The following is a 16,844-nucleotide window of genomic DNA, read 5'->3' as shown; positions in this document are numbered from 1 at the left end:
GTTTATGCCGTGTATTAGGGCTCCTAGGGTTGTCCCTATTTTTTCTTCCATGATCTTTATCGTTTTAGTCTTTATGTTTAGGTCTTTGATCCACTTGGAGTTAGTTTTTGTGCATGGTGTGAGGTATGGGTCCTGTTTTTTTTTTTTGCAAATGGATATCCAATTATGCGAGCACCATTTGTTAAAAAGACTATCTTTTCCCCAATTGACTGACACTGGTCCTTTGTCAAATATCAGCTGCTCATACGTGGATGGCTTTATATCTGGGTTCTCAATTCTGTTCCACTGGTCTATGTGCCTGTTGTTGTACCATACCAGGCTGTTTTGACTACTGTGGCTGTATAATAGGTTCTGAAATCAGGTAGAGTGAGGCCTCCCACTTTCTTCTTCTTTTTCAGTAATGCTTTGCTTATCCAAGGCTTCTTTCCCTTCCATATGAAGTTGGTGATTTGTTTCTCTATCACCTTAAAAAATGACATTGGAATTTGGATCGGAAGTGCATTGTATGTATAGGTGGCTTTTGGTAGAATAGACATTTTTACTATGTTAAGTCTTCCTGTCCATGAGCAAGGTATGTTTTTCCACTGAAGAATGTCCTTTTTAATTTCTTGTAGTAGAGCTTTGTAGTTTTCTTTGTATAGGTCTTTTACATCCTTGGTAAGATTTATTCGTAAGTATTTTATCTTCTTGGGGGCTACTGTGAATGGTATTGATTTGGTGATTTCCTCTTCGGTGTTCTTTTTGTTGATGTAGAGGAATCCAAGTGATTTTTGTATGTTTATCTCATAACCTGAGACTGCCAAACTCTTCTATTAGTTTCAGTAGTTTTCTGGAGGATTCCTTAGGGTTTTCTGTGTATAAGATCATGTCATCTGCAAATAGAGATAATTTTACTTCCTCCTTGCCAATCCGGATGCCCTTTATTTCTTTGTCTAGCCTAATTGCCCTGGCTAGGACTTCTAGCACGATGTTGAATAAGAGCGGTGATAAAGGGCATCCTTGTCTGGTTCCCGTTCTCAAGGGAAATGCTTTCAGGTTCTCTCCATTTAGAGTGATGTTGGCTGTTGGCTTTGCATAGATGCCCTTTATTATGTTGAGGAATTCTCCTTCAATTCCTATTTTGGTGAGAGTTTTTATCATAAATGGGTGTTGGACTTTGTCAAATGCCTTTTCTGCATCTATTGATAAGATCATGTGGTTTTTGTCTTTTATTTATGTGGTGGATTACATTAATGGTTTTTCTGATATTAAACCAGCCTTGTATACCTGGTATAAATCCCACTTGATCGTGGTGAATTATTTTTTTGATATGTTGTTGAATTCTACTGGCTAGAATTTTGTTGAGGATTTTTGCATCTATGTTCATGAGGGATATAGGTCTGTAATTTTCTTTTTTTGTAATGTCTTTACCTGGTTTTGGTATCAGGGAGATGGTGGCTTCATAGAATGAGTTGGGTAGTATTCCGTCATTTTCTATGCTTTGAAATACCTTCAGTAGTAGTGGTGTTAACTCTTCTCTGAAAGTTTGGTAGAACTCTGCAGTGAAGCCGTCCGGGCCAGGGCTTTTTTTTTTGTTGGGAATTTTTTGATTACCGTTTCAATCTCTTTTTTTGTTATGGGTCTATTTAGTTGTTCTACTTCTGAATGTGTTAGTTTAGGTAGGTAGTGTTTTTCCAGGAATTCATCCATTTCTTCTAGGTTTGCAAATTTGTTACAGTACAATTTTTCGTAACAATCTGATATGATTCTTTTAATTTCAGTTAGGTCTGTTGTGATGTGGCCCTTCTCGTTTCTTATTCGGGTTATTTGTTTCCTTTCCTGTATTTCTTTAGTCAGTCTAGCCAATGGTTTATCAATTTTGTTAATTTTTTCAAAGAACCAGCTTTTGGCTTTGTTAATTCTTTCAATTCTTTTTCTGTTCTCTAATTTTAATTCATTTAGTTCAGCTCTAATTTTTATTATTTGTTTTCTTCTGGTGCCAATCACACGCAAGTTATCCTTCTTGATAGAGTCCCACATGATTCTTAGGGTTTCTTCATTTTTTTTAATTCTTTTATCTGATTTTTTTTTCAGCTATGTTGGTGTTAATTCCCTGGTCCTCCAGATTTCCCAGTCTGCATTCTAATTGCTCGAGTCTGCTCCTCTGACTTCCTATTGCGTTGTCTAATTCTGTAATTTTATTGTTAATCTTTTGGACTTCTACATGCTGTCTCTCTATGGATTCTTGCAACTTATTAATTTTTCCACTATGTTCTTGAATAATCTTTTTGAGTTCTTCAGCTGTTTTATCAGTGTGTTCCTTGGCTTTTTCTGCAGTTTGCCTTATTTCATTTCTGATGTCTTGAAGCATTCTGTAAATTAGATTTTTATATTCTGTATCTGATAATTCCAGGATTCTATCTTCATTTGGGAAAGATTTTGATTCTTTTGTTTGGGGGGTTGTAGAGGCTGTCATGGTCTGGTTCTTTATGTGGTTTGATATGGACTGCTGTCTCCGAGCCATCACTGGGAAACTTGTTTTTCCAGAAAATCCGCTGACTGGGACGCTGGCTCCAGGCTCCAAAAACAGTCGCTGCTTCCCTGTATTTGTTCGTTCTCCATCTCTAAATCTGTGTTTGTTGTTCAGGGTTCGTAGATTGTTATGTATGTGAGCGATTCACTTGTTTTTCGAGTCTTTGTTGCAAGAGGGATCCGAGGTAGCGTCTGCCTAGTCCACCATCTTGGCCCCGCCTCCCCAAATTGTATTTTTAAGAGTATATTCTATACACTGGTTCGGTTAAAGCTGGGAGTTCAGAAATCTTGGAATTTTTAGTAGATATCCCCATATAAAATGACTTCGATGAGATTAAGTAGTAGTTATCCCCATATAAAATGACTTATCTTTGAGTATTTCATCCTTTCCGAAAAGTTTGTCACTTGTGAGTCTGCAGCTAATTACTTAGTTGATGAGATTAACGTGCTGTAAGGTTTTTATTGCTAGAACATTTTACTGATCTTCAGAATAACTTTTTCAAATGGCTTTCTGGTTACCCATGAAGACGTTTTTCTGCCTCAGTTGATGGCACATAAATAAGATGTTCTTGGCTCTTTTCTCCTTTGTTTGTTACGCTTCAGTGTGATGCCTTTTGAGCGGCTCTGTTCCTGTTATTATTATTGGCATAGAATATATGGGTACATTTAGTTAGATCTGACATCTAGGATGAAGTTGTATTTTTTACTTTTAAAGCAGTTGGTGTTTCATGTGTTATAGAAGCAGACTCTGAATATAAACAAGAACAGAGGAGGTATAGAGAAGACAGAATAATTGCTTTATTTTTGTTTGCTTCTTTTAGTTATACTGAGTGCCCAGTGCCAGCAGAATGCATAGGGTATATAACCAGAAGGGGAAAAAAATTTAACAGTTTCTGTTAGTTTTGGTGGTCAAAGTTCAAAATCAAGATGTTATCAGGGCCATGCTCCCTCTGAAGGCTCTGGGGGGAGAGTGTTTCCTTGCCTATTTGTAGATTTTTGTGGCTCTGGGCAATCCTTGGTGTTCCTTAGCTTATAGATACATAACTCCAGTCTCTGGCTCGGTCTTCACATGGTGTCTCTGTGTGTCTTCTCCCCTTCTTACAAGAACACTGGGCACTGGATTTAAGGCCTACCCAGTCCAGTGCGGTCTCATCTTAACTAATGATATCTGCAAAGACTAGTTCCAAAGAAGGGCATGTTCTGAGGCTTTGGGTGGACATGAATTTTTGAGGGACACCCTTCAACCCACTCCCGTTGACCCGTTGCCGTCGAGCTGATTCCAACTCATATCGACCCTATAGGACAGAGTAGAACTGCCTTGTAGTGGCTACAAGGAGTGTCCGGTGGATTTGAACTAGTTACCTTTTGGTTTGCAGCTATAGCACTTAACCACTACACCACCAGGGTTTCCTCAGCCCACTACTCGGTTAATGTATAATTGAAGCAAAAATGAAAGCTCTATAATAACTCCGCTAGTATAATTTTTATTAAAAGTTTGGAAGAAGTTTCTTGAGTCAGTTTATTTTCTGCAAAGGGAGCTGAAGATTGGGTACCTAGTCCTATAAATTTACCAGCAATTTGGGTGGAAAATGTCTTCGTTTCTTTGCAATAGTTCAGAATCAGATTCAGATCACAGAAAAATGAAAGTAACTTTTCTAAGACAAGTACTGTGATAGTTAAATATATTTATCCAGCCAGTTTTCCTGCACCACAGTCACTGGAAAATGATGTAGTCAGATGTAGAGGCTAGGTCATTCAGTAACAACAAATCAGTATGTTTTGTTTTGAATTAAATGCTACTTCTATTTTTTTTTTCTATTTAGTGGCACTTTAACATTTATCCTTTTTTAGTTCCTAGTACATTAGTTTCCCACTTACGAAATGAGGACACCTCAGAGACACTGAGTTGATTAATTTCTTAAGATTAAGATGTTTTCTAGGCCCTTGAGAATTAGCTGCGAAGCATTTTCTCTGCTATTTTTATTTTTCCTGCTACATTTGTCAGGGATAAAATACAGCATGGTATGCCAAGTCATAATCATTTTTGCTTTGGAGGTTTAATTAAAATCCCTTTATCTAAATTACTTTGAAATATTTGGCCAGAGTATTTTATGTAACACAAAATTAGGTTTCCCAATGACATGCTGAGAAGAAGAGATTCTGTTCACAGAAAGTGCTGTCTCTTCCCACTCCCCAAATTCCCTGCAGGTGTCTGTGATCAAAGTTTTGGGATTCACGTGGCGGAACTTGCTAGTTTCCCCAGGCACGTAATAGAGTGTGCTAAACAAAAAGCCCTGGAGCTGGAGGAGTTTCAGAATATTGGAAAATCTCAAGACTATGGTGAAACAGAACCAGCAGCAAAACGATGCTATCTGGAAAGAGAGGTTTGTCAGCTTGTTTTTGTAGTTATTTAATCTTTGTGTTGTTGCATAAAACCAGGTCACCAGCCATGCAGGTTTTTTCCTATATGAGTCCAGTGTTTAATTTTTGATCAGTGATTTCTGGCTTTTATTTACATTTCTTTGCATGGTGAAGAATCTGTCTCATTCTGATTTCTGCAGTCCATCTGCATGATCGGAAGATAGTATTTAAGTGCCAGATTTAAAAAGTAAAGGGAAAGGAATATTAAAATAAGTAATTCAAAGGAACTGTAGATATCTAAGGACATCTTTTGACTACTTGACAAATGTATAGATCAAGTCTGGTTTGACTCAGTGCTTAGTTAAGATGATACCAAAGAATTACAAAACATAGTTCCTGTCCTCAAGTTGTTTAGAATTCAGTTGGAGAGCTAAGAGTAATGACTCTGTCATGGAGAACAAAGTGGTATATCACAAGTCTTTATTCAAGAAAGCTCTTTGGGGACCAAAACCAAACCAAACTCATTGCTGTCAAGTCGATTCCGACTCACAGCGACCCTGTAGGACAGAGTGGAACTGCTCCATAGGGTTTCCAAGGAGTGGCTGATGGTTAGCAGTCAAACTCTTAACTGTTGTGCCACAAAGGCTCTCCTTGAAAGATAGGTGGTAGTTATAATAGATGATGGTTTTTGAGCTTAAAAGAAATTATTATAAAATGTTAGTAATTTTAGGTGTAGAGGTTTACCGTCCTGAATATGAAATGATCTTTGCGTTAGTCCTTTACTGTATCAAAATCACAGCTGTCAGTGACCTGGGATTGTTGTTTTGTGCTGTCCACTCGATGCCGACTTCTGGTGGCCTGGGATTAGGGCAGCCTCTTCTTAGGTAATTCTTGCTTTTCATTAAAGTAGAAGACATGTGCTTTTGATAATGTTAATTATGTTTTGAAAAGCATTGAAGTTAAGGTCAGCAAACATATTATAACTGTCCGTGGTGCTAGATTTTATCTTAATTTTAAAAAATCTGTGCACTTAAAAAAATTTGTTGTTGAGAATATATACAGCAGAACAGAGACACCAACAATTTTTATATGTACAATTCAGTGACATTGGTGACATTCTTTGGGTTGTACAACCATTCTCACCCTCCTTTATCTGAGTTGTGCCTCCCCCATTAACACAAACTCACTGCCTGCCAAGGTTTCTGTCTCATCTTCTGAATTGCCGCTGTCAATTCAATCTCATGTAGGTAATTCTTAGAAGAACATAGTGCTCAGGGCAGATATTTTTTACTAGTTAGGTTAAACTTATTGTTTGGTTTTAAGAAGACTTGAGGGAATATTTTTGGTTTAAGTTTTAAAGATTATCTCCGGGCAGTAGTTTCAGGGTTTCCTCCAGCTCCAGAGAGCCTGGAATCCATGAGAATTTGAAATTCCGTTTTACATTTTCCCCCTTTTAATTAGGATTCTTCTGTAGAATTTTTGATCAAATTGTTCAGTAATGGTAGCCGGGCACCATCCAGTTCTTCTGGCCTCATGGAAAGGAGGCAGTTCATGTAGGCATGCATGTGTGTAACAGAGAAGCATTCCTTTATCACCTGAGTATCAGCTACCTTTCGCCTTCAAAGTGCTTACTGTTACCAGTTAGGTCTCTTGTGTGACAAGCAGGCCTTGTGGTTTGGCTTCCCAGACAGTAACAGTAAACACTTGGGGAGTGCTTCCTTACTGTCAGGCTCTGTCCTCAGCACTTTACACATTCTCACAGCAGTCCTGTGAGGTCGATGATATTGTCCCCATTTTACAGATGATGAATGTAGATCACAGAGGACAAGGAATTTGCCTAAAGTCACAGAGTAAGTCATAACCACGTTCTTTGGAACAGTAATATCTGGGCTGTAAAATAAAAAGGAAAACGCCCTCTGTGTATTTTCAATGACTGTTGATGCCTTACAGAATTCTTGGTAAACTTTGAATTCTTTTCTTCCCAGAAGAATAAATTTATGCATCAGAAATTATAAAAGCTGGAGGATTTGGAAACTACAAAAGTATTCGGCCCCTTTGTCTTCAGTAGCTGAAAATACATTTATGAATGTTCTTTTAATGACTTGTTATAAAAAATGGAAGGCTTTGCTATATATTTTAGACAGGACATTTAAGAATGTTCTTTAAATATAGGGTAGCATGTTTAGATGGAAATGTTGCAAAATAATTTATTGCTGTCTAATGTGACTTTTAGAAAAGACACTTTGAAGACTAACAAAACGTTCACATTTTTTCCAGCAAGGTGAAAAAATTATTCAGGAGTTTCTGTCCAAGGTGAAGCAAGTGCCCTTTACCACAATGTCAGAAGGAGACATCACAATGAAGTTGAAACAGCTGAAAGCTGAGGTGATAGCAAAGAATAATGGTTTTGTAAATGAAATCATTTCACGAATAAAGGTTACTACATAAGAAAACCCCGCTAACGGAATGAAGATAACATTGATAAGCCATCGTCTGTAATACTTTTGTATTGTTTTATACTTAACCCTTTTTCCATAATGTTAGCAGTTGATGTCTGTGTGACGTCAATGTAAGAAAATATTTAGTACAATACTTTGCTCTAAGTACACTTTAAAGATCTTTATTTTGAAAAAACAAGCTGTAACAGGAATATTTAAATGGACTTAGGCAATGGTAGAGAACATGTGAAATTTTACCAATAAAGTCATGTAGTCTGTGGAATTTGAGGTGCATTCTATTCCTTTGTAACATGACCTTCGTATGTATTACTGCGTTAATTATGTCGTCAGCTGCCGTCAGGTGGGCCCCTGATTCGTGGTGACCCTGTGCACAATGGAACAAAACACCAGCTGGTCCTGCACCATCCTCGTGACCAGTTGCAGATTGAACCGTTGTGACCTATAGGGTTTCCACTGTGTGATTTTCAGAAGTAGATCTCCAGGCCTTTCTTCCTAGTGCCTCAGTCCACGAGATGTTCTGAAACCTGTTTAGTGCCATAGCAACACGCGAGCCTCTGTCGACAGACAGGTGGTAGCTGCACATGTGGTGTGAATGAGGTGCATTGGCTAGGAATAGAATCCGGGTGTCCCCCACAAAGGCGAAAATCTTCCACTGAGCCACCAGTGCTCACTGTGTTAATTATAGAAGCATCATAAAATAAATAATTAGGTTGTCCTTTTCAATTTCCTGTATTGTTTTGTGCCATTGAGTCAGTTCCGACTCATAGGGACCCTATAGAGCATAGTAGAACTGCCCAGTAGGGTTTCCACGGAGCAGCTGGTAGATTCAAACTGCTGACCTTTCGGTTAGCAGCTGTAGATCTTAACCACTGTGCCACCAGGACTCCTCAATTGCCATTAGATGCTGGATAGCCTTCCTGACCTGTGTATCTAACCTTCCCACAAGCGAATACAGGTAGTCCCTGACTTACAGTGGGGTTCCGTACCAACGACTCCACCCTAATCCATTCTGACGTAAGTTTTTGAATACCTTTTTTTTTTTTAAGTTTTCATTATTAATGCTTTTTATTATCAGTATCTTTATAAACCTGATCTTTGTTTTGGGGAATTGGCATGAGAATGGTAACATAAGGAAACTATGCACTGCAACATTGTATGTAGTACATGTTACTAAGGATAACTTGTACAAAAGCGGGGGTGGTTGTAAGTGTCCTTGGTAGTAATTCAGGTGTATCATAAGTCAGGCACTACCTTTATTTATTGCCAGATGCTAAGGAAGAATCAAGTAGCCTGGCAGCCTTGTAAAAGCAAAGGATCTTAAGGCTGGAGGCGACCCTGGAGACTGCCTGCAGTGATTCCCCAGTGTTGGTGTGTTGACGGAGCCAGGTTAGTAGTATATGCGGTAGTCAAGAGACCTGTTATCAGTCCAGAGTTCTACGGTGGTTCTGCACCCATCCGCCATTCTCCCACCCCTGTTCTGTGGTGAGATTTAGAAATCTGGATTTTTAAAAAACACCTTGCAGGTTGGACACCTGATTTAGTCTGCTCTGTTTTACGGGAAAGAGACAGGTTACGGGTTAGTGGCTGGGCCTGCAGAGAGTTTCGGGAAAAGAGGAGGACAGTCTTTGTAATAAATGACGATGTCATGATGGAGTACCCAGAATATAGGGGAAAAAAATTAAATTGGACCCCTGCTTCATATCATATGTAAAAATCAAATTTAGTGGATTTTAGGTCTAAATGTACAAGGCAAATATCCAGCTTTTAGTGTTTAGTTCTATACAGGAAACTTTTTCTGACCTCAGTATAAGGAAAGATTTTGTAAGTCACAAAAGCACCATCCATCAAGATTGGTGCATTTAGCTATATTGAAATTAAGAACATCTCACTATGAGTTGGGATCGACTCGATGGCAATGGTTTTGGTTTGGTTAGGTTCATTAGAAGGTGCCACAAAGTGAAAAGACAAGATCCATGATGGGAGAACATACCTGCACCACAGAAAACATTAAAGGATTTATATTTAGAGTATATGAAGAACCCCTGTAAAATTACTAAGAGGACATTGAGTCTTCTTAAACTCAGTAAAGCAACTCAAAAAATGATGAAGGATCTGAACAGACATTTTGCCAAGGAAGGTGTACAAATGGCCAATAAACCCATGAAAAGATACTCAACATCATTTGCCATCAGGAAAATGCAAATCAAGACCACGGTGAGATACCACTTCACTTCCAGTGGGATGGCTAGAATAAACAAATCAGATAATAAGTGTTGACAAGGATATGGAGCGATGAGTGCCTTCATGTGGTCCAGCCACTTTGGGAAAGTCTGGCAGGTTCCTCAACTGATTAAACAGAGTTACCACGTGATTCAGCATTTCTGCTCCTAAGGTATATACCCAGGAGAAATGAGAACGTGCCCACACAAAACTCATACACAAATGTTCATAGCAGTGTTATTCATAATAGCCCAAAAGAGGAGACAATCCAACTGTTCATCAGCTGATGAATGATTGTATAAAACGTAGCATATCCATACAATGGAATGGTATTCAGTCATAAAAGAAATGAGCTAATATGATTCCATTCATAAGAATTACCCAGACCAGATAAATCCTTAAAGAGAGCAGATGGGTGGTTGCCAGCAGCTGGAGGTGGGAGGAGACTGGGGGGTAGGGAGTGATACTAAAGAATATGGGGTTTCTTTTTGAGGAGACTAAAATGTTCTAAAATTGACCATGGTGATGATTGCACGTATCTGAGTATGCCAAAAACCATTGATTCTTAGGCTTTAAATGAGTGAATTGTCGGTATCTCAATGAGCTGGATTTTTTTTTTTTAAAACTGAAGGCAATTCACCCAAGGTAAAGTCGAAATGGTTCATAAAGATATGAAAAGGTCTTTAATTGCTGGTCAGGAAAATGAAAACCACACCAGGCTATCCCTACACTCCCACCAGATTGACAAGTCTTTGAAGTGTGACAGTGCCAACTGTTGGCGAGGATGTGGAGAATGGTATTTGGTAGATTAAAAAGAACCCTTATTTGGAGTTAATTGGCACTACCCAAAACAAAACCAGGCCTGTTGCCGTTGAGTCGATTCTGACTCACAGCAACCCTACTGGACAGAGTAGAACTGTCCCATAGGGTTTCAGAGGAGTAGCTGGTGGATTCGAACAGCTGACCTCTTGGTTAGCAGCCGAGCTCTTAACCACTGGGCCACCAGGGCTCCTATTGGTACTACGTACACTTTAGAAAATAGATCAGTAAAGTTGGAAATACCCATATCGTATGACTGGCAATTCCAGTCCTACATTCATACTTGTGCACGTTGTGCTGTGGTACACATTCGAGAATGTGCGTGAGCGCCCCAAACTGAAGACAACCCAGCACCGGAAATGCACTACGGCTGTGCAAAATAACATGGGTGGAATCTTAAAAAACATTAAGCAAAAGAAGTAAGACCAAAAGGATACATTGTTTTTCCCCCATTCATATGAAGTTTAAGAATTGATAAACCGATATTGTTTAGGGATGTATTCATAGAGGATTAAGGGTAAAAACAGGAAAGTGATTATGGCAGTCAGGAGGGTGGCTGCCTGTCTACGGGTGCGGGGGTGGGCAGGTGGGGCGGGCACGTGAGGGCTTCGGGAAGGCCACTGCATTCTGGTTTTTGGCCTGAGTAGTGGCTTGGCAGGTGCTTGCTTTAATGCTAAACTATGCAATATGTTTTATGCCCTTGAAGTTTAGTACAAGAACAAATAGAAATATACGACTGACCAATGAGTCCTTTTAAATACTCTTAATTTACCGTCTTCTGTATCCTCCTCATCACAGATATTTTTGAGTGAGTTCTGCCACTTTCTTTCCTGGATACCAAAAGCTTGGGAAGAAAATAAACTCGTAGATCAAAGCAAAAGAAAAATTTCAGTGCGAAAAATTTTTATTGGTTTACAAAACCATTTATAAGTGAAAAACATTTTATGTGTCATTCAAGAAGAGCAGTTTTAAAAATCCGATGAAATAGTCCATCCCTTGGTTGTCTGTGAAAGATAATGTTTTCAGATGCCTGCACACAACCGTGGCTCACGGGAAACCAGCTCGTGGCTTTAGTTGTTATAGCTATAAAACGTGGGGAGGTGATGGTGGCAATTTCAAGAAAACATGCGGTGTATCAAGTTCTGATAAATCGGGCTGCTTTCACGTCCCCAAAAGACACTTGGTGTTTCATTCTCAGACATTTTTGAAAATGAAAAAACAGATAATAGATCCGAGTAAGATATTTCAGACTTAACTCTATGCATATTACATGAATATGCATACGAAACAACCAGGTCTTCAGTTCTTTTGTAATGTTGGATATAAAGCAAAAGATAAACTAATTTCTGACACATCAAACAGTTGCATTTTAAAACTTAAATTGTAATGTGGTTTGGTTTTGCTTCCTCACCCAGACGTGCACTTGGGTAATACCAGAATAAAGCCCAGGATATAAGTATTATCCAAAAGATTTAGAACCCAGCCATCCTGTCTGTGCTCAGGAAATCTCTTCACCATGTAACCACATGGCTGGGAAAATTACATGATTTTTGCATTAAAGAAAAAAATCCATCAAAGATACAGTTGTTTTTTGAATTAATTTTATTTTCTTCCTTAAAATACTGTTTTGGGGGTAAAAGTTGTAACGAAATAACCAAAAGACATGTTTTGTTAGTTGTTGTTAGGTGCCGTGGAGTTAGTTCCAGCTCATAGCAATCCCATGTGCGACAGAACAAAACTCTGCCCGGCCCTGTGCCACCCTCACAATTAGTTATGCCCGAGCCCATTGTTGCAGCCTCTGTGTCAATCCATCTTGTTGGAGAGGGTCTTCCTCTTTTTTCACTAACCCTCTGCTTTACCAAGCATGATGTCCTTCTCTAGAGACGGGTCCCTCCTAATGACATGTCCGAAGTATGTGAGATGAAACCTCGCCATCCTCACCTCTAATGAGCATTCTGGCTGTACTTTTTCCAAGACACATTTGTTCGTTCTTCTGGCAGTCCATGGTATATTCAGTATTCCTTGCCAACACCATAATTCAAAGGCATCAATTTTTCTTTGACCTTCCTTATTCATTGTCCAGCTTTCGCATGCCTATGAGATGATTGAAAACGCCATGGTTGGGGTCAGGTGAACCTTAGTCCTTAAAGCAATGTCTTCGCTTTTTAACACTTTAAAGATATCTTTTGCAGCAGATGTGCACAGTGCAATGCGTCGTTTGATTATTTAAAGAACTTTTCCCCTTTGAAATCTCTATGTTCCACATACTGAGCACATCCTGTTAGACTCCTTGAGCATTAACTGTATCGTCTATCCTTGGTCTTTCTGTATTTAGCTTTTTGGGGAAGTATGTTTTTACCAGCAGCATATGGTATGAGGTGCTGATTCAGTACTGAGTGGCTCTTTAAGCTTGTTAGTTGCATTCTGTTGATTAAAATAGTGTGCAGAATAGAAGAAAAACCAGTCCCTGGTCTGAAATAAATGAAACATTGTTAATTAGCTCCTGGGGAAGAACAAATGAGTAAGGAGAATTTTCGTAGACAAAGGAACTCTCTATCCTTGCCTTTATAGATTCAGTGTGTTTGGGTTAGGGAGGTAGGGGGTGACTTGGGAAGATGATGAAAATGCCCAGAATGATACACACGTTTTTAGATTAAAATTGGAAGTGGAGCCCAGCTTAATATAATAGCTTTCTGCCTGCTGTTCTCCCCTGTCCACCCGCATTCCACTTACCCTAGAGCTGCTTCTCTGCTGTTCTGCTTCAGTTAGAATTTACCTGTATGGCCGTTTTGAGATGTCTGTGAACGTTCCGATGTGGTGTCGGATATCATAGAGGGTACGTAATAATAATTATATACGTTGTTGTTAGTTGCTGTTGAGTCGGTTCCAACTCATGGCGACCCTCTGTGTGCACAGAAGTGTGCCGTGTAGGTTTTCAAGGCTCTGACTTAACATTTATGTTAATAGAGGGCATAGAATAGTCCTTTGCAGACATTTTGTTGTTGGTAGTAATGCCTCCTGTTTTGTCTGAGAAGGGAGTTGGGAAGCCCTTGCCTTGCGTCTGCCACAGCCTTTACCTCCACCTCCTGGACAGTGTTGCATGGTGTCAGACAACCTTCAGAACGTGATCCCAGTTCAATGTACGTTGGCGTGGTTTTGCTTTGGCGTGTGGCTTGTTCACACAGAAGCACTGACACTCCTCTCCCACCCAGCTGTGCTGGAAATTCACGGTGGTGTGAACAATACAGTGATGGCGGGATGTTGGCCTGCCTTTGTTAGACTGCCCTCGTCTCGTTTCTGCACGTGGTTGAACAGAAGGCTGCATCGTTACCACCTGCGTTGTCGTGAGTTGCCATCCAGTTGATTGTGATTCACAGCGACCTGTGTGTGCACAGTAGAACTCCATAGGATTTTCAAGGCTGTGGCCTTTTGGAGGCACATCGCCAAGCCTTCCTTCTGAGGCACCTTTTGGCGGGTTTGAACCGCCAACCTTTTGGCTAATAGTTGAGTGCTTAACTGTTACAGCCTTTGGTTCACCTCAAAAAGGTAAAGAGAAATTAGAAACCCCCTTAAATGGTGAAGTTTAGGAGGAAGAAAAAACTCTGTCAGTGCAGAGTTTTACTACATCCCCGCTGACCCCGTTGCCGTTAGAGTCAATTCCGACTCATAGCGACCCTATAGGACAGAGTAGAACCGCCCCACAGAGTTTCCAAGGAGCAACTGGTGGATTCGAACTACATAGTTCTAATAAAAAAGAAAGAAAGAAAAGGTGGTGAATTCCATGGCGTTCAGAATCAGTAAACACGACCATAGCAATTAACACGTATTTTTTTATTTCATTATTACTATTCTGTTTGTTTCCTGAAATTTTGTTGATGCTTACCATTTATGACTAGCAGTCAGATTTTATGAATGATCTCGAATTGAGATAGCTTAAAACTAAAATAAGTATAATTAAATCTAATTCAGACAATGCAGCTATTTTCAGTTTAGTCACTGGCCTGCGATTTTAATATGCATTGTCCATCCAGCAAGATGAGTTTTCTTCATTTTTTTCTTCACATAATGATTAGGGCTTTATGTTTATTATTGATTCCAGTGTGATGTTTTATTGCTAAACGTTTTCAGGCTCAGCCAAATCAAACATGAAATAGGACTTTCCAGTTGAGTCTGTAATGCCATGGGAATTAACAATTTGGCAACATTAAATACTTTGTATCTGCAAAGCTCAACAAATCCATCTTGCAAGAAGTAAACCAGGATGCTTCTTAGACGCAAGGATGGCGAGACTTTGTCTTGCACACTTTGGACATGTTATCAAGAGGGACCGGTCCCTGGAGAAGGACATCATGCTTGGTAAAGTGGAGGGTCAGCGAAAAAGAGAACCCTCGATGAGATAGATTGACATAGTGGCTGCAACAGTGGGCTCAAGCATGAACCGACTCACAGCACCTAACAACAACATCCTGGGCTTCTCAGAAGACTCCTTTTCAACTGTCTTTTTAAAAGATAGGCACTTTTATTATCGTTGTTTTACAGATGAGGAAATCTAGGACAGAGTTTCAGCAACATGCCAAGGTCACAAAGCCATTAAGTGGCAGAGCTGGGATTTGAACCCCGACAGTCTGTCACCAGAGTGTGTAATTTTATTTGTTTAGAAACTTAAAATATACTTAGGAACCTGAGATGTACGCATGTGATGAGTTTAATCTTTCTAACTATTAGGAGTCCCAGAATGATGTGAACAGTTAATGTGCTCAGCTGCTAACTTGAAAGGCTGGTGACTGAGTCCACCTAGAGGTACCTCGGAAGAAGGCCCTGGTGATTTGCTTCTGAAGAAATCAGCCATTGAAAACCCCGTGGAACACAGTTCTACACTGACACGCGTGGGGTCGCTGTGAGTTGGCATCAACTTGATGGCAACTTAAAAAAAAAAAATTATGAAGTGTGGAAATGAGTGGTGAAGGTGATGTAAAAGGAATGAAGGAAGGGAGGCGGGAAGTATGTGGTACAAATGTAAGGAAGTAGTCCTCATTCTGTTGTGGGTTTAATTCTGCTCTGGCACTCACGTGCAGGGCTTCTGTCTTGGCTGTCACTTACATAGCAAGAGGCAGCCACGACTTGACAAAGAAACCTGTGAACCCAGCTGCTCATTGGGGTTACAAGGCTGCTGTCTGGGGCTTCTTAACAGAGGAAACAGCCCGAGCGTCTGCCCTCAGCTAAGAAGCTGTATCCTTGCAGAAGCTCACCAGCCACCAGGTGCTAACATCTCATCAAGTAATTGCATTGCACCCTATTTGGAAGAAAGATTGTGTTTAAACGAGAAGAGAGATGGTTGGCCAGAAGTATGGAAGCTGGCGGGGAGTGGGGGAGTCGGGGGCGGTTAGAATAAAATGTCATCAGCGTTTGGAGTTATCAAGTGGAGCGAGACACAGAAGCTGGTGCACACACGTCTTCTGACCACTTGGAGGATATCCTATCATGAGCCATGTCATGGATTGAATTGTGTCCCCCCAAAATATATGTATCAGTTTGGCTAGGCCACGATTCCCAATACTGTGATTGTTCACTGTTTTGTCATCTGATGTGGTTTTCCTGTGTCTCCCAAAGCCGACCTCTATGATGTTAATGAAGCAGGATAGGTGGCAGTTATGTTAATGAGGCAGGACTCAATCTACAAGATTGGATCATGTCTTGAGCCAATCTCTTTTGAGATATAAAAGAGAGAAATGAGCAGAGAGACAGGGGGACCTGATGGCACCAAGAAAACAGCCCAAGGGTCAGAGGGGTCCTTTGGACCCCAGGATTCCTGTGCGCAGAAGCTCCTAGACCAGGGAAAGATTGATGGCAAGGACTTTGCTCCAGAGCCAACAGAGAAAACCTTCCCCTGGAGGTGACACCTACTAGACTGTGAGAGAATGAAACTGTGTTTGTTAAAGCCACATCCACTTGTGGTAATTCTGTTATGGCAGCACTGGATGTTTAAGACAAGCCGGGAACGTTTTATCCAGCCGAGAGGGAAGAACTCTCGAGATTCTCTCCCTCACTCCGCTCTGTATGTGCTTGCTGAGTAAACTTCAGATGACTAAGCCTGCACAGGCCTGGGTGGGCGGCTGAGGTGAAGCAAGCCTCCATCTGGTGTATTAGAAAGACTCCGCCTTGGGTTCTAGTCCTTGCTTTGCCATTTGATAGGGTGACTTTATACTGGCCACTGCCCTTCCTTAGTGATTTAAGGAGGTTGGATTGTTAGAGTTCTGAAATGCCAGGTGTGGGTAGTAGAGAATAGTGGGGGTTAAGGTGAATACCCCAGCCTGAAGCATTCAAAAATCTTGCAATGCTGCCGGCCAAGCAAATATGTCTGCAGCTCTCGATTTGGCCCAGGGCCACCGGTTTGTGCCCTCTGGGGTGGTCTCTGGTACACGCTGAAAACAAGCGCCAGCCTCGGCTGCAAACAGCCTGTCCCAGAACCCCAAT

The 16,844-nt window shown here is 40.5% G+C and overlaps 1 protein-coding gene across 1 annotated transcript in view; it reads left to right on the top strand.

Annotated features, from left to right (window-relative positions):
* Positions 1-7,585, top strand: part of MSH2 (mutS homolog 2) — an 86,327-nt gene extending 78,742 nt beyond the window's left edge. Inside the window, exons 15-16 of the mRNA XM_049870337.1 lie at positions 4,720-4,895; positions 7,150-7,585. Of these exons, the coding sequence (XP_049726294.1) occupies positions 4,720-4,895; positions 7,150-7,320 (347 nt within the window). The 3' untranslated portion in view covers positions 7,321-7,585. The remainder of the gene's footprint in view (positions 1-4,719; positions 4,896-7,149) is intronic.
* The last annotated feature ends 9,259 nt before the right edge of the window (positions 7,586-16,844 follow it).

Source organism: Elephas maximus, chromosome 26 (assembly GCF_024166365.1).
Source record: "Elephas maximus indicus isolate mEleMax1 chromosome 26, mEleMax1 primary haplotype, whole genome shotgun sequence".
In the NCBI taxonomy this organism is placed as follows: domain Eukaryota; kingdom Metazoa; phylum Chordata; class Mammalia; order Proboscidea; family Elephantidae; genus Elephas; species Elephas maximus.
The sequence above is the reverse complement of the archived record's forward strand: the minus strand, read 5'-3'. Positions and strand labels throughout refer to the sequence as shown.